We start from the raw sequence: 17,753 nt of genomic DNA on the forward strand, positions 1-17,753 counted from the left end.
CCCAAAGTCGGTCTCTGTGTTGAACTGAAACGTTCTTGCTGTTGGTGAATCACACCAGGAAACCGCCCCTGCAACATTCCAGGATGCAGAAGCCAGGACCTTGCCTGAGTGCTGACTGGTGGTGGTGAATCAGGGGAAAGGGCACCAGATGGGCGGTCCGGAGACGCAGGACTCTGTGCCTTGATCTATACACGTGAGCCAGAGATTCAGGCACTCTTCCTGTCAAAGTCATCAAATGCCTGGGTGGCCAGAGTTGGGTCTCAGCCCAGGTCTCCTGACTTTTGGGGCCTTTGCCTGTTGGAGCCCCCTCTCAAGTAGGTGATGATGGGAGCATTCCAAAGAGGAGGCTGGGCAGGCAGTGGGGGACACCATCTGGAATTCAAGAAACAGCAAATCTAGAATGTTCATGGTCCAGGCTGGCAGTTACTACCCACCCCACCTCACCCTCCACTTCCTTTTCCCCAGGCCCAGGGGGGTTGGATGAGACTGAGGAAAGGAATGGGAGCCATTCCCACAACTATTTATGTTAGTTAAAAACAACAAACAGGGACAGCCTAAATATGCAACAATGGGAGAATGATCTGAAATACATTATGATTTGAAATAAATTATAAAGTTAGATAGCCATTCAAAACAACAAAGCTTTTAGAAAATAATGTAGAATATCTTTGTGACTTTGGGATAGAGGAACAGTTTTTTTAAGCAAAACACAAAAGTGCCAATCAAAGAAAAAGACTGATAGATACGTCTACATTAAAATTAAGGAATCCTGATTATAAAAAAGCTCCATGAAAAGAATGAAATGTCAAGGCACAGAGAAGAGGCTTGCAATGCACATAAGCAGCAAGAGGCTCAAAGCCAAAATAAAAAAGAACTCTTTTTTTTTTTTAAACCATAAGAAAAAGTCAGACAACTCAGTAGAATGATGAGCAAGGGAATTGAAGGGGCAATTCTCAAGAGATGGACATTGAAATGCCAATGAGTATATGAAAAGGCGATCAATTTATTTGTCATCAGGAAAATCCAAATTAAAACATGTAGCTCGGTTGGTTAGAGCATGGTCCAGATACACCAAGGTTGTGGGTTCAATTCCTAGTCAGGGCACATACAAGAAGCACCCAATTAATGCATAAATAAGTAGAACAACAAATCAATATCCGCCCCTCCTCTCTCTAAAATCAATAAATTAAAAAATAAAGAGTAGATGATAGGTGGTATAGTTACACAACAAAATAATACATATTAGCAACATTACACACAACAGACACAACAACATGGATGAATCTCTCAAATGCAGGAAACTAGAACAAAGTTGGATACGAAAGAACACACACTGGTTGAGTTTATGTAAAGCTCAAAAAGAGGCAAAACAAAACCATATTCTTTAGATGATAAAAGAACAAAAAGAGCAAGCGAGTGATTATCATAAAAGCCAGGAGAGTGGCTATCTTAGAGAGGAAGGAGGGGACTGACTGTGCAGGGTCCTGCAGGGGACTTCAGGGGTCCTGGCAACGTCTTATTTTGGGCCTGGGTGGTCAGTACAGGGATTTTTTTAATTGTATTTATTGGGGGTAACATTGGCTAAAAAATTATATAGGTTCAGGTATACAATTCTACAACACATCATCTGTACACTGTATTGTGTGTTTACCACCCCAAGTCAAGTCTCCTTCCATCACCATTTATTCCCCCTTCTACCTCCCCCCTACCCCCCTACAAGGTTGTTGTTTAATAATAATTCTTTAGGTTGTGTATTTATGTAAGGCGGCTTCATGAGTGTGTGTTTTATCTGAACTATGTTAAATTGCCAATGCTCAACCATTTTAAACCTACAAAATGGTGATTTCATATAGTTCAACCTAATATTTCACAATACAAATAATTTACATTAAGTGAAGCATCCATTCAAAATGCTGATTTTGCTAAGTTCATTCATTCATTTATTCATTAAACAAATGTTTCCGGGGGGCTTATGATGAACTGGTCCTATTTCCAGGCACTGGGATACAGAATAACATTCTGTCGTGGTGCTTGCATTCTAATGGACAGATGATCCATAAACAAATATAGAAACACCTAGAATGTCGCATTGTGGCAAGTGCTATGAATAAACAAAGCAGAGTAAGGATAGCAAGAGAGTGATGAAGAGATATTTTAGGAGGTGTGGTCAAAAAGGCTCTCTGAGGAGATGACATTTGAAAACACACTGAATGAAGGGAGGGAGAGAAACCACGTGCAGCCCTGGGAGAAAAAGCCTGCAGGCAGAGGAAAGAGCCAGTGCACAGGCCCTACACTGGAATGTGCCTGGCAGGACTGAAGAACAAGGAGGCCAGTGTTATTGGATCAGAGTGAGGAGAGGGGAGCATATGAAGACATGAAATGGGAGAAGTTACCAGGGACAGATCGTGGAAGGACTAGGTGCCCTGGGGAGGGACTTTGGATTTTATTTGAAGAGTGATGAGAGGGCATTGGAAGGTGGAAAGCAGGAAGTGGCATTTGATTTATAGTTTAGAAGGAAGACTGGCTGCTCTGTGGAGGAGGGAGAGTGGTGGGGTGGTGCGTGGAAGCAGGGATTCTTGTTAAAATGCTATGTGATGTCCAGGTGAGAGGCAAAGGTGGCATGGACTAACTAGGGTGGCCATGGTGGCGGCACACAGTGTTTTGGAGTCAGGACCGACAGATTTTTGTAGGCAGGACCCAGATAGTATCTGTTGATGGACTGCATGTAGAATTAAGAGAAAGTGGAGTTGATAATATGTACAATATTTAAAAATATTAGGATACTCAATTCTATATATAATATAGTGAAAGCTCTTCAAAACATGTTTTTAAATGAGAAACTTAAGTACAGCAAAGAAGAAATCCAATTGGGGAGACAATATTTCACAGGTGGATATGATAATGCCGTTTTTTTGAAAAAAAGCAAATGCTAATTGCCAAGGGAAGTAAAAAAGGGAAGAGACCCCTGAGGCTGGAAGAAGCAGGGAAGTGTTGAAAGAAGGTAGTTAGTCCAGCTAGGGGACAGATTGAAAGCTAAACCTTGGGGCCCAGTATAGGGTGGTGGAAAGAACACAGGCTTTGGAGTTGGAGAAATTAGGCTTGAGTTGCAGTCCTGCCACATGGGTTAATGTGAAGATTAAATAAAACATCTGTACCCACCCGTGAGGTGCTCAATAAAGCTACCTAGGATAGTGCGTGTTTAATATTCAGATTTTTCTATTCTTTTCAGGGAGGAGATGGGGGGTTGACTCAAATCCCATTCAGCAGAAATTTTACAGCAGAGTAAGGGGGAAATAAGCTGTTGGGAAAAGAGGAGCTATTAGTAATGTAGACTTGGACACGACTGGGTGTCTCTTGAATTAGATAATGTCACAGTGATTGAGAGCGCAGAAGCTTAGAGCTCATTCCATGATTCTGTCACATACTCTTGTCTCCCTCTGCTGGCAGAACTTGGTTTTACAAGGTAAACCCCAATCCTGAATTACTTGCACCTGAAAATTTGCAGGCCCCAGGATCACTAAAGAGTAACTCTGTCTTCTTGGTGTAATCTCACCGTGACTGTTGCTGGGACCATACTGGAAGAAGAGGCTGTTGTAGAAATCCCCTGGGAAAAAAGAACCGTCATCATCAAAGTAAGAACAGTGAAGGAAGCTTCTTACTCCCGCCAAGCCAAAGATGAGCCTGGACACTGGTGAAACTGTCATTCAAACCAGGACTCAGAAGCAACTGTTCTGCCTTTCCATGGTAAGCTCTCCCCATGATATAGGGTAAAGACCCCCCCAAGGATTGCAAGTTTGCGGTCAAGATTGACTATGCCACTTGGTGGCTGGGTTTCCTTCCTTAGTCGTTTAATTAGCCTGAAGCTTGGAGTCCTCTTTACAATGAGGGAATATTAATATTTCCCCTTCCCTGGGGTTGATGTGAGGATCAAGTGAATACAAGATAATACACTATTTACTGTAAATCATTCTGCAAATATTGTGTAAGAGTTCATCACAGTTACTTATTTATTTTGCCTTCCCATTTTCTTGCCTTGGTCTTAGAACATTAATTCATTTGCTTAGCAACTGATATTGATTACCTAAAGTATATTTGGTGCTCTGCTAGGTAAATGAGCCTCCTGTCTTCAGGGGACTATACATTATGGAGAGGGAGACATACTCAGGTAACCATAGTCAGGTCACACTACGAGGAGTCCTGTAAGACTAGTTAAACAACAAGCAATAGGGTCACGAAGAAAGGAAAGATTAGTTAGCAGGTAGACTCAGGGGAGTCAAAGAAAGGTTCCCAGAAGAGGTGATATTCATAAGGGGCTTTTATTTCATTTATTTATAAAAAGTTATTAATTACATATTATGTGCCAGGAACTGGAGTAGTCATTGTGGCTAGTCTACAAAACTGAATGTCTTCAAAGAACAACAGAGGAGGTGGGTGAATATCAATTTAATTGTAATTATGCTTACTTCTATGAAAGAAATAGAGGGAACCATGAGAACATATGACAAAGGGACATAAACTAGAAGGAAAAGTCAAGAAAGGTGCCCTTAGGAAGTGACATTCAAGCTGAGAGCTGAAGGATGAAGAGCAGGTGTCTAGGCAAAGATGGTTCAGATGAATGTCGTATGCAGCAGAAACAGAATGTGGAAGGGCCCTGTGTTAGGAGGCTGGAAAGGAGCTGCAGAAGGCCGTTGTAATGAGAGCCCAGGGAACAAGGCAGAGAGGCATGAGATAGGACATGAGACAAAGGCAGGTACCAGATCTGTAGGGCCTTAGGGGCTGCATTAATGATTTGGACTTTACCTTAAGAACAGTGAGAAGCATTGAAAGGTTTCAAGCATGGAGTGATATGATAAATCATGTATTATTAAAAGATTATAGAGAATAGATGGGTGGAGACAAGAGCACACCTGGGAAGATCCATTGTGGGAACTCAGGCCAGAGAAGACAGTGGTTTGGATCATGATATTCGAAGTGGAGGAGAGGCTGATAGATTTGGTGTTTGAATGCATATATTGAGGGTGGGGAAAGAGTTGTTACAGAGCTAAGGACCATTCCTAGAGGACCAGGTTTGGATGGGAGGGTGATGAATTCAGTTGAACAAGTAGAATTTCATATACACGGGAGCTATCCAAGTGGCCATGTCCATTAGAGAATTGGATATATAATTTGGAACCCAGAGGAGAAGTCTGGACTGGAGATACAAATTTAGGAATCGTTTAGACAATAATTGGAGCCATAAGCTGTAGTGATTGCCAGAGGGTGGCATTGGAAGAAAAATAGGGCTTAGGACCTAGCCTTAGTGAACTCCAACATTTGATGTAGGAGTGGAGTGAGATTAACCAATTAAGGAGACTGAAATTGAGCAACAAGAACTCCTAGGAGCTGTAGGAAGAAAACCGGAAACATGCAGGGTCATGGAAAAGTGCAGGGGCAATGAGAGTCAAAGGCTCCTATTAAAATGGGCCCACTAGAACTGGCCATGGAGTTCACTGATGTCCTTGGCAAGGGAAATCTCTATTGAGCCATAGGAGCAGAAGCCATATAAGATCGAGTTGTGTAATTAATAAAAGGTGAGGCTCTGTAGACAGAGACAAAGTTAGAAGGATATTTCTAGCCAAGGAGCAACATGAGCAAAGGTATGAAGACATGAAAAACAACCATGTGTTTGGAGGACCTTAAGCAAACCAGAACGGCTGGAAACCTGAATTTGTAAGAGGGTACGGGGAGGAAGGAGGGCTGAAGACAATGCTGAAAAGGGAGACAAATAATGTGAACAACCTGAATGCAAGGACAAAAGGAAGGAAAACTACAATTTCTTAAATGTCTTCTATGCCCTGGGAGTTTTCACACACATTATCTCACTTAATCCTCACGTAAATCCTGTGAGTCAGTGAAGCATTCTTATCCTCACTTTTCCCACTGAGAAAATAGCTGTTCAGAAGTTCAATAATTTACCCAGGGTCACACATCTTGTAAGAAATGGGAGTTCAGTGTCCCTCCCAGATGGGAGATCTAAGCAAGTGCCCTGCCAGGTGGTGGCATAGGGTGGGGAAAACAGGGCCCGGATCCATTTAATCCAGCACTGCAGAGTCAGGTGGGTTAGACAAAGCAGAGAAAAGGTGGTCCAAAAACCAAAGCCAAGTGCAACAAGAAAATACTTCAAGAGCCAAATTGCCCATCCAGAAATCAGGTTACCAGAGCCAAGACAGGATAGTCTACAAAGCCAAAACTCCACCCGCTAATTGGTCCAGAAGCCAAGTTAATCACAAGCAGTCTAACTTGATCAAGAGAGAGCTGAGGAGCGTCGAGGAATCACAGAGCTGGGCTAAGCCTTAGCTTCCAGTTGGGCTGGCATTCAGGCCCTAGGGACTTGAAGATGGGTAACAATTAAGAAGACACAGTCTGTGGAGTGGAAGAACTAAATGGTTAGGCCCTCTAGAGGATAGCATGATTGAGAATGTGTGGACAGATTCTTTTGGTGCCTCCATTAAGAATGGCCAAAAGGTTTCGGAGAACAGTACCTCCTCCATCTCATGTAAAGGGTGAGGCCAGCCAGGGCCCCGTCCACAGATTCAGCTCCCCTCTGCGGAGTGGAGCATGGGTTGGATACTGGCTTGGTCCTTGACCTTAAGGAATTATACTTGAATTGTACACTAGAGGAATATGATGACCTCAAAGAGAAACACCAAGCATAGACTTGAACTATCCAGGATGCTCAAGGAAGCAAGAACTATCAGGCAATCCAAGGCCATGTGCATCATTAAGGGCTTGCTTAAAACTAAGTCTTCTCATTGGTGTAGTGTTTTATGATTCATTTTTTCACTTGGGGCTCACAACTACTTCCAGAAGCTGATATAATTTGTTGCCCTTTCCGAATTTTTTAAACAGATGAGAAAACTAAGGCTGGGGCAAGGTAAGTGACTGCCCAGAGTCACACAGTTGGATGGAGGTCCAAACTGGAACTGGAATCCAAGTTTTGTTTTATGCAAATTATGTGTCTCTTTCTGCTATGGAAAAGACATTGCTCAGTGAAGGCTTCACAGAGGAGGTGCTTGAACTAACTGCCCAAGTGACAGGGCACCAAGTACAGAAGGGTGACAGGGTCCTCTGGGCAAAGGCACAAAGATGCAATACAGCACAGCCAGTTAAGGAAACAAAACACGGTTCCTAGAATGTGAGCTCCTTGAGGGCAGGAAGGTCCAGCTCCTAGAATGGCGCCTGGGGGTTGGCAAGCACAGTTTGAAGGAATGAGTATCTGTAACAGACTCTCCCTAAGAGAGTAGCTGGAGGGGAGGCTGGGAAGTTAGGCAAGAAGATGGAGAGCCTTTTCTACAATATGAAAGGCTGATGGAGATGGAGGGGTGCGTGTGCGGACAGGAGGTGAGGAGAAAGTCAGTTGGAAGGTGGTTCCAGGGGAGAGAAGAGGAAGGCAGAAATACACCAGAGTAGGGAGAGGAGAGGACTAGGAATTAGGGTACCAGTGGACACCCTGAAAGGGAGGGGTGACGTGTACCTGTCTGCAGACAGAGAGGCGGGGAGCATTGGAGAGACAGAGGATGGTGTCTGTGAAGGAAACGAGTGTGGGTAGCCCACCAGGTAGGCTGAAACCTCAGCAGTCACTCTGGGGGTTGCGTGCCAGCGAGGGCGGGGCCTCCTGGACTGGAGAAGGCAGCAGCAACCTGCCAGATCCGGGTTAACAAAGGCGGGACTACAACTCCCAGCATGCCCAGGCCCAGTGGGGTGAAGGCGGGCGGTGGCTGCGCTGCACCCGCCTGGTGGGCGTAAGAGCTGAGTCGGCCCTGGAGCCTGTCATTCCGGAGGGGTCTGCAAGGTGCGGCTTGGCAGTGCACCCCTGTCCCTGGCTCACTGGCCACGCCGGGCTCCCATCTAACGCCCCGCGGCTCCGCCCTTTGCCCCACCCCAGCCGGGCTTGGCTGCGGCCGCAGCGCCGCGGCAACATCACTCTCGCAGCTGCTCCGCCCCATCCCCTTCTGTTTTTCTCTCATTCTCCAGCGCGGTCGGGAAGGCGGAGGCAGAAGCTGCAGCAGCAGCAGCAGCGCTGACTGCGATGAATGATCCCCCAGCTGGGGTGGAGGACTCTAGGTGAGCCTCTGCCCTCAGGAGGGCCGAGACCCTCGGCCGCCCAGGACCTGCCGCCCCGCCATGGATCCCTAGGGGAGGAGGAGGAGGAGGCGGAGAAGACAGCTCTGCCGCCCACCCCATCCCATTTTCCTCTTCCTTTATCTCATTGTTGCTGTAGCTGTTTACAGCCGGGCTCCTCTGCCCCAGCATGGGGAGGGCTCCAGGCACTGCCGTTCAGCGGGTGCGGCTCCCGTGGCTGTCCGGAGATTCTGCTTAATTCTCCGTACCCAGCCGGTGCAGCGAGGACCAGAGGGCGGAGGAGGCCCGGACTGCAGCAGCGGCGGGCCACCTCCCAGCATCCCCACCCAAGGAGGCTGCATGCGGATTGAAGAGCGGTGCCTGGGGGCTGGGCCGGCCCTGCGGATTCCTACCTAGGGAGGACCTCAGGACCGCCCAGGCTACAGAGGGGGCCGCGGGGCAGGAAGGACAGGAGCAAGATGGCCAGTAAAACCAAGGCCAGCGAGGCCCTGAAGGTGGTGGCCCGGTGCCGCCCCCTCAGCCGGAAGGAGGAGGCCGCTGGTCACGAGCAAATCCTGACCATGGACGTGAAACTGGGCCAAGTGACCCTGCGGAACCCCCGCGCTGCCTTGGGGGAACTGCCCAAGACCTTCACCTTTGATGCCGTGTATGATGCCAGCTCCAAGCAGGCAGACTTGTATGATGAAACCGTGAGGCCCCTTGTAGACTCAGTGCTTCAGGGTTTCAATGGCACGGTGTTTGCCTATGGCCAGACGGGCACTGGCAAGACCTACACCATGCAAGGGACCTGGGTGGAGCCTGAGCTGCGTGGGGTCATCCCTAATGCCTTTGAGCACATCTTCACCCACATCTCTCGCTCCCAGAACCAGCAGTACCTGGTCCGGGCCTCCTACCTGGAGATCTACCAGGAGGAGATTCGAGACCTGCTCTCCAAGGAGCCGGGCAAGAGGCTGGAGCTGAAGGAAAACCCAGAGACAGGTGTCTACATCAAGGACCTCTCCTCTTTTGTCACCAAGAATGTCAAGGAGATTGAGCATGTGATGAACCTGGGGAACCAGACCCGGGCAGTGGGCAGCACACACATGAATGAGGTCAGCTCCCGCTCCCATGCCATCTTCGTCATCACTGTGGAGTGCAGTGAGCGTGGCTCGGATGGCCAGGACCACATCCGTGTGGGCAAGCTCAACCTGGTGGACCTGGCTGGTAGCGAGAGGCAGAATAAGGCAAGCCCCAACACAGCTGGAGGGGCTGCCACACAGTCCACAGGTAGCGGTGGCAGTGGAGGGGGCGGTGGTGGTGGAGAGAGGCCTAAGGAAGCCTCCAAAATCAACCTCTCACTGTCTGCCTTGGGTAATGTGATCGCTGCTCTGGCAGGCAACAGAAGCAGCCATATCCCCTACCGGGACTCCAAGCTAACCCGACTGCTCCAGGACTCTCTTGGGGGGAATGCCAAGACCATTATGGTGGCTACGCTGGGGCCAGCTTCTCACAGCTACGATGAGAGCCTCTCTACCTTGCGCTTTGCCAACCGGGCCAAAAACATCAAAAACAAGCCCCGGGTGAATGAAGACCCTAAGGACACACTGCTGCGGGAATTCCAGGAGGAGATAGCCCGCCTGAAGGCCCAGCTGGAGAAGAAGGGGATGCTGGGGAAGCGGCTCCGAAGGAAGAGCAGCCGCAGGAAGAAGGCTGTGTCAGCCCCTGCCGGGTACCTTGAGGGGCCAGTGATCGAGGCCTGGGTGGCTGAAGAGGAGGATGACAACAACAACAACCACCGTCCACCCCAGCCCATCCTGGAATCGGCCTTGGACAAGAACATGGAGAATTACCTGCAGGAGCAGAAGGAGCGGCTGGAGGAGGAGAAGGCAGCCATCCAGGATGACCGCAGTCTGGTGAGTGAAGAGAAGCAGAAGCTGCTGGAGGAGAAGGAGAAGATGCTGGAAGATCTGCGGCGCGAGCAGCAGGCCACAGAGCTGCTTGCAGCCAAGTACAAGGTAAGGGCCCCAGAGGAAGCAGGGGCATCCAGACGTCCCCAGAGGGATCTGGGCTGGCAGGCTTTTTTTTGTGGGACTGTGAGCTGGCCTGAAGCAAGGTGTCCTTCCCCAGCACCATACAGTGCCCTCCTGCCAAATGCTGCCTTGGAAAAGCCAGGCAAATAAATTCCAGGGTAGCCTCACAGGAGCATCTCGGAGGACAGATGTACACAACACACACACACACACACACACACACAGCAAAGAAGGCAGGCAGTCTCTCAAGCCAATGAGTTTGGCCTGGTCTGACCTGCTGCATGTCAGTCTCTGCTGGTGGTCCCCAGTATCAGTCAGGTCCATGGCATGGCCAGGCAGGTCCTCGGCCTCATTTGGTCATGGGTTCTCACTCTTGTATGGACCCCTCACCTGTGATCTCCTTCTTCTACAGCCCCTTCAAACCTCACCCTATTTTAACAATTTCTGATATTTGGATAGCACTTCACAGTGTATGAAATGCCTCCCATACGTGATCTCGTTTGATCCTTGCAGTAACCATCTGAGGAAGTGTTTCTTAAATCCCCATTTTAGCATTGGGGAACTAAGGCTCGGAGAAGGGGCCTAACCAAGGTACCATTCTATGAAGTGGCAGAGCTGAGTGGGAACCCTGGGCCTCAAGCTCTTCCAGTTCTTGGATGGCAAGGCAGGACTATGAATGGATTCTGCTCCTTGTGAATGAGCTCCACTGGGCCCATGTGGGGCAGGGCCCATTACACGGTATCATTAGGAGGGAGACTTGGGGGATCGCACAGAGGGTGGAAAGAGAGCTGGGCTCTACACTGGAGCCCTGGACTCTTTAAGCCTAGCTATTCTGTGGCTCATTGAGAGACCCTGTGCAAATGACTTCCTCTTGTCCTCAAGCCTCAGTTTCTCTTTTTATAAAATAGAGGGTTGGCCTGGGTGGTTTCTGAGGCTTTTCCAACTGATAATTCTTTGACCTGCATTAACTTGAGAACCTAAACCAGGTCTCATCCCAGTAAGAGCCAATTCCCCATTGCCCTGGGAGATAACAGGTCTCAGTATGCTTCCTGAGCTGTTCCCTCCCCATGGCAGTCTCCAGACCTTAGGTGGGGGCTAAACTACAGAGGTTCCTGCCTGGCCAGCCACAGCCCTGCTACATTTTAGCACTACAGATGCCATAACTCAATGTGCCTGGCATTTTTAGGTCCCTGGAGCCCTCAACACTGGGGGTTGGAGGAAGGGCACAGGGACCCATGAGCTGATCACTTCCTGGGGAGAGAAAACAGTGCTATTTCTTATTCCTTCTCAGGAGTATGGGCTGGGAGCAGGGAAGCCCAGCCTGGAAAGGGAGAGCTGTAGCCTCTGGAAGGGTGACCGATAAGCTGGATGCCATTGTCTGTGTTATGGGGATGTGCTGCTGCACCAGGGGCTCTAGCCTTGCACATTTAGTATATTTATTTCACCTCTTTGAGCTCAGCAAGGGTTGTGCTGAGCTGCTTCCTCAAAGAAAGGATCATGGTCTGGCACATTTGGGGCCATCCTGGGAGAAGCAGGATGTTAAAGGCAGGTCAGCTAGATTCAGTTCTTCCTAGGAGGAGGGGAATCCAGGCCGTCTGGTGCTTTCCACTGGGAAATCTTACAGGGGCAATCTGTCCTTGATTTCTCTAGCAAGAACACCCCCCTGCCACACTCCTTGCTCTCCCCGCCCCCACCCCATCCTTTAAGACTGGGAGGCAACTGAGGCTGAGAGAGTACAGAAGCTCCTTTCAGCCCTGAGGAAATGGGAAGAGGGGATGGAGCACAGGCTCCAATGGGATCTCCCAGTTTTGGCAATTGACTGGCTCCCTCAGTAAGATTCTTTGATGTAAGGCAATGTGGGGCACAGATAATAGGACAGCCAGGAGATCAGGGAGGTGGATGCCAGAATTCTTGCAACAGAGGCAGAGCCCTCAGAACCACATCTTACAGCTGGCAGGGGCCATGGGAAACCGAGGCCAGGACTCGCCCAGGCCACCTGGGTGAGTTAAGGAGAGTGGACTCTTATGTTTGGCCCGGCCTCTTTCCGTTACGCCACAGTCTTAATGTTACCTATACTACTTGGTAGTCAGAGTAATTCATTTTATATTACACTTTGACATCTTGATCTCTTATAATCCTCGCAGCAACTCCAAGAGGTGAGTATTATTTACATTTGACAGTTAATGAAAACCAAGGCTGGGAATGTTGAGTGGCTGTTTGGTGACTCTGACTGATAAGGGGCGGAGCCAGGACTGGAACCCAGGTTTTCTGATTTCCCTGGACCTGTGTTCTTTCCAAGTCATCATGGAGCCTGCCATGCTTGCTCACTATGTGACTCAGGGCAAAGGCCTTTGCCTCTCTAGGCCTGAGGCGTTCGCCTAATGAGGAGAAGTCTGACATAGCTCTCTGGGGAGTGGGTGAAATGGTCATTGTGTGCCAGGCTTTCAGATGTAAGCAAAGGGGGAGGGGTGCCTGGGAAATTCCAGAAGTGGAAGGATTCCATGTCCTGTGTCTTCTCGTCAGGCCCAGCCCAGGACAGACAGCAGCAAGCAAGCCCAGAATGGAGAGCCCTGACAGAGGACCTCTTTATAGCCCCTAAGTTGGATGTTTCTATGGAGCAAACAATTTGAGGGCTCTTGAGGGATCCATGGGGTAAAAAGGGGAGGAACATTTGGAGATAATCCCAGCCTGCCTATGCCACAGGGCCGGGTGGAAGACTGAATGAGATCATTCGTGTGGAGGCATTTGAAATACGCCGAGAGCACCAAATAAATGGAGGGCATTAGCAGCCATGGGTGGCTTCTGTCTGCCAAGCAGGGGTCCAGTGATCTCCAAGACTGACATCTTTGTTATTAGCTTAGTTCCTTCCTTCCTCTGCCATCCCAGTGGCTTGCTATAACCCTGCTGCCCTGGGAGCAGAGCCAGGCAAGAAAGATTGAGGAGACTAAGGTGACACCAGATCAGAAGGCGAGAGTTTGGGTCCCTCCTGGAAATGAGCTGAACTTTTGCTGACCATCTACAACACACTCTGGTTCCCACTTTCTGAATGATGTTATCAACTCCCCTTTTCGCCTCCCCTTTTTCCCTTCTTTTAGTTCACATTACCCTCTCGGGGCAGCTAAGCTGGAGCTGATGCGACCCAGTGCCCTCATTCACTCTCTTTGACTCATCTAACCTGTCTCTTCTGCCTTGCCTGCTTTTCCTGCCTGCCACCTCCAGGCTCCCCATTCCCTTTGTTTTCCCCGCCCCGTATACAAACACCATCCCTATCTCCTTAGAGTCTCCTTTCATCTTTACCATGGGCCTCAGGGGAGGTTAGGGAGTGCAAATGTGTGAGGGTTTGTGATTGTGACCAATGCCCTGTTTATCTTCAGTCATTAGCCATCCATACTGGATAGCAGCTAGGCCTGTGAGGGAGGGGAGTAGGTAAAGGCCCAGACAGACCCACACTGAGGTTGGCTCTGCACAGTGAGAACCCAAAGGTTTGCACAGAGCACAAACCGTGATGAAAACTGATGGATGCATGCAGATTGGTTATGAGAAAGCCTACATTACTCAAATTTAAATATGCAAGAATGTTTTTTAAAATGACTTAATTTTAAACTCCATATTTTGAGGGATTGGACTAGATGATTTCTAAAACTTTGACTCTAGATACTTTGAGGGGAAGGGGAATGTTTGGGGGAGGCAAGGGCTGCAGATGACACAAAATGCGGTCTCTAACTGAAGGGAGTGGGAGAGGAGAAACAACAACATTGCTCATTGATCCCCACGGAAGGAGGTCTGGAGGGAGAAGAGCAGGGGATCCTGGGCTACAGCCCAGCTCTGTGTGGTGGGTGTAGAAGAGAGACCCTGCAGCCCCAGGAGTCAGAGAGACGAGATCGCTGCAGGGAGCACCAGCCGCACTGGCTTTTTATTATCTCCTTGTCAGTCCCTCTCCTTCCTCCCACCTCTCAGCATCGAGTTAGGAGTGTGTAAAAGACGGAGTTTTAACCTGAGGAACAACAGTAATAACAATAATAACCCCATTTACCTAACACTTGCTAGGTGTCGAGCACTGTGCTACATGTTACATACAGACTGTCATTTAGTCGACACAAGAGCCTTCCCAGAAAGGTCTTGTTACTGTTTCCATTTCATAGATGAGAAAACTGCAACCCATTAAGGTTCGGCAACTGGCCCGAGTCCTCATGGTTTGCATGTGGCACTTCCAGTTAAGCCCAAGTTGGTTTGACACAAAATTTGATCCTCTTTTATGCTTAAGGAATTAGGAATATAAGGTTGGAAACTGATTGCTGGGAAGGTGGTGACAAATGACAGGAACTGGTGTAGACGTGTTGAATTTAAGGTGACAAAATCCAGTGAACAGCTAATGATGTATCAGTGGAGTTTAGCATCAAGCTCAAGACTGGAAACAGAGATTGGGGGCTCATCTTTACAAGAAGAGGGCTCAAATGAGACCTACGGCCCCCTGTTCTTGACCTTCTCTCCCTATATGTAAGTGACTCTAACTGAGGTCTTCTATTCTGACCTCTGTTGACCTTATTTTGTAGAGTGTTGTATTCAGAGTCAGGCAGGCCTGGGTTTGGTGACTTACTAGTTCTGAGAGCTCAGTTTCTTCATCTATAAAATGGGCTAATACTAGTACTTATGTGATAGTGCTATTGAGAGGATTAAATTAGATAATTGGCATTAAAGCACTTTGCCTAGTTCCTGGCATATAAGTGTTCAGTAAGTAATAACTGTGTATTAGTGTTGTTTCCAACTGCCAAAAGGACGTTTTCACTTGGCCACCTTCCTCATATGTCAAACACACCACATCGTAGCCTGGCATCCAAGGCCCGCCAGAGTCTGACTGCAATATATCTCTTCAGTCTCCCTGCCCACTAGGGAGCACGCTGCTCCACTAGGAGCGCCTCACAGGCAGCTGGTCTACCCCTCTCCTCTGAATCTAGCGAGTGCCTCACTGCCCTTCTGCTGATTGCACTGCTTTTATCCTAGGTTGTCCTGGTAATCAGAGAATTATGGGAGTAGATCCCACTCAATATAAAAACTTTTAGCCCTGGCTGGTGTGTCTCAATGGACTGAGCATTTGCCTGAGAACCAAAACGTCACTGGTGTGATTCCTGGACAGGGCGCAGGCCTAGGTTGTGGGCCAGGTCCCCAGCTGGGAGTGTGCAAGAGGCAACCAGTCAATGTTTCTCTCCCTCTCTTTCTCTCTCCCTTCCCCTCTCTCTAGAAATAAATAAAATCTGAGTTAAAAAAAAACCCCAACTTTTTAACAGTTAGAATTGGGCTGTTTCTAGAAGCAATGGACTCCTGTCTCTGTTAGTGCTCAAGGAGAAACTGAATGTCACAGGCACTCTAAAGGGATTCGTGTGTCAGAAAAGCCACTGAACTAACTGGGTGATCCTCAGAGTTCCCTCCTCCTAAAAGTCCTCAGACATTAAGTAACATTTTCTAGAGTAACATATAAAATGTTTTATCTTTTTGAAAATTAAAATTGGAGGGCATAAATTTTAATGTATGTATTCAACCAATAATAAAAGATATATTTTCAGCTTTCTGTATGGCCAGTTAGAGAAAGACAATGTGAAGAAGAGAAGAAAGAGAAGAAAATGAGGGGAAAGACAGGAAAGAAATAGAGGGGCCAGTGAAGAGGGGAAAGAGGAATGGAGTCATAGAGTCAGGGAGAAAGGAGAGAGAAGGCGTAAGGGGGCACACAGCAAGGTTTCCGGGGAGAAGAAACCCCAGTTGGGAGAGAGTGACTGTAGAAGAGAGCGTTAAATACTCCAGCCCACTGTCCTGATCTTGAAGTTAGTCTCCAAGTAGGGCTGTACCCAGTTTCCAGAGACTCCCCAGTAATATAGAGAGCATCTGATTTCCCAAAGCTGGTCTGGTCCCATTCGCATGTCCCCAAGGACACCAGCCCTACACCAGACACCGAGGTTTATGGGGCTGAGTGATCAAGGGGTTGTGTGCACCCCTACTCCATCTGAGTCATCCATGACCCTTGAGAAAAGCCTCATTACGAGAAGTGTCCACCAATGCTCCAAGCTCGGTCTGGCATCTAGGTCAAAGTCCATGGCCTCTTGGCATGGATGGAAGCAGTGACTTACACTCCTCCCTGTCCCTGGTGGTGTGATCAGTTAACAGAATTGTCTTAAGCTGCGAGCATTTTGTAAAGATTTGACCAGCGAGAAGTATATAAAACTAATACAGTTCCATAAAGGTTCTGGGCTTCAAGTTATGTGGAGGCTCAGCAGGCCTGTTGGTCCAGTGTTGGGTTTCTCTTGATGTGTGTTGGCTGCAGGAGTGTGTTATCATATTGCCCTTAGTCATTTCCAGCCCCCGGATAGCGCAAGATTGGATGAAGTGGCTGTAATGATGTTCTCATTGTGCACTGAGGACTAGGAGGAAGGGCCTGGATGCAACTGAAGAAGGCCACCCCTGCCAGCCTGCTGCGCTTGGCCAGTCTGGGGCACTTCTGAGAGCTGCTGAACCAGGTAGCCTGTCTGGGTGGATAAGACACGGACTCTGCTTCCCACAGACCCTGCAGCCCTGGGGACAGGACCTGTGCTCAGAGCATGTAGGGCACCTGCATGTGTGCTTTGGTGTATCCAGAATTTTCAATGTCTGGAGTCGTATCTGGCCATTAACTCCTGGTCAGACTAAAGAGTTACTCTCCATTTGTTTCCCTTGCCACCTGGTGTGCTCAGCAGAGGAGTACCAGGCCCCAGTTGAATCATTTCTATAGCACTAGGTAACTGAGGCTTTCTCCTTGAGGTGGGCCAGGAAAATAGTATTAACAGTGGCAATAATAATGGTAGCTACCACTTCTTTCGTGCATGTTGAAGCCAAGCACTCTGCTCTGTTATGTTCATTGCTTTATTCAGTCCTCACACTAGTACCATGAAATAGTGCTATTTTTATCTCTACATGACAGGTGAGGACACTGAGGCACATTAAGGAAGAAACAACCCACAGTCACATGCCTAGGAAGTGTTTGGGCCAGAATATGAGCCTATGTCTGCCTGACTCCAAAGCCCCTGACCTTAACCTCCACACTGTAATACTAACTCAGAATGGAAGGATTTATGCCAGGTCCTTGGCTAATAAGCCCCAGTGGGAGCTATTGTCTGCTGAGGTGCTCAACTCACCTGTCTTTCTGTATGATGCAAACCCCCAGCCTCTGACCTCAACCGAGCACCACTCGTTCCTATCATCAACAAATCTTTCTGAGAACCCATGGCCAAGAACATAAATCAGTAGAGTGAACTTTGTTTTTAAATTAAAGTTTCTAGAAAGAATCATGAGAACTCACTAACAGTGGTTATCTCTAAGGATTTCAATCTATGGCAGAGGTATTTTTATTTTTTACTTTATGCCTTTTTTTTTACCTTTATCTCTTTCTTTTTTTTAACCTTTATCTCTTTTTTATAGCAAGCATATATTACTTTGTTAATTAAACAATAACACCTAAATTTTTTAAGGGAGAAAACGTAGAAGAACAAATGTGTTGGCGCTGGCCAGCTATCTCAGTGGGTCAGAGCATCATCCCGATAGGCCAAGGTTGCGGGTTTGATCCCTCGTCAGGGCGCAGACCACAATCAACCAATGCAT

At 48.1% G+C, this 17,753-nt stretch overlaps 1 protein-coding gene across 3 annotated transcripts in view; it reads left to right on the forward strand.

Moving 5' to 3' along the window:
- Positions 1-2,958: 2,958 nt before the first annotated feature.
- KIF3C (kinesin family member 3C) overlaps positions 2,959-17,753 on the forward strand; it is a 38,357-nt gene continuing 23,562 nt past the window's right edge. The window contains exons 1-3 of one of the 3 annotated variants that reach the window (XM_045189242.3): positions 2,959-3,744; positions 8,014-8,103; positions 8,261-10,115. In XM_045189242.3, the coding sequence (XP_045045177.2) occupies positions 8,580-10,115 (1,536 nt within the window). In that variant the 5' untranslated portion in view covers positions 2,959-3,744; positions 8,014-8,103; positions 8,261-8,579. Of the gene's footprint in view, positions 3,745-7,813; positions 7,832-8,013; positions 10,116-17,753 lie in introns of those variants that run through there. The other 2 variants (XM_071221576.1, XM_053924629.2) reach the window with 2 other exon arrangements.

Source organism: Desmodus rotundus, chromosome 5 (assembly GCF_022682495.2).
Source record: "Desmodus rotundus isolate HL8 chromosome 5, HLdesRot8A.1, whole genome shotgun sequence".
NCBI lineage: Eukaryota > Metazoa > Chordata > Mammalia > Chiroptera > Phyllostomidae > Desmodus > Desmodus rotundus.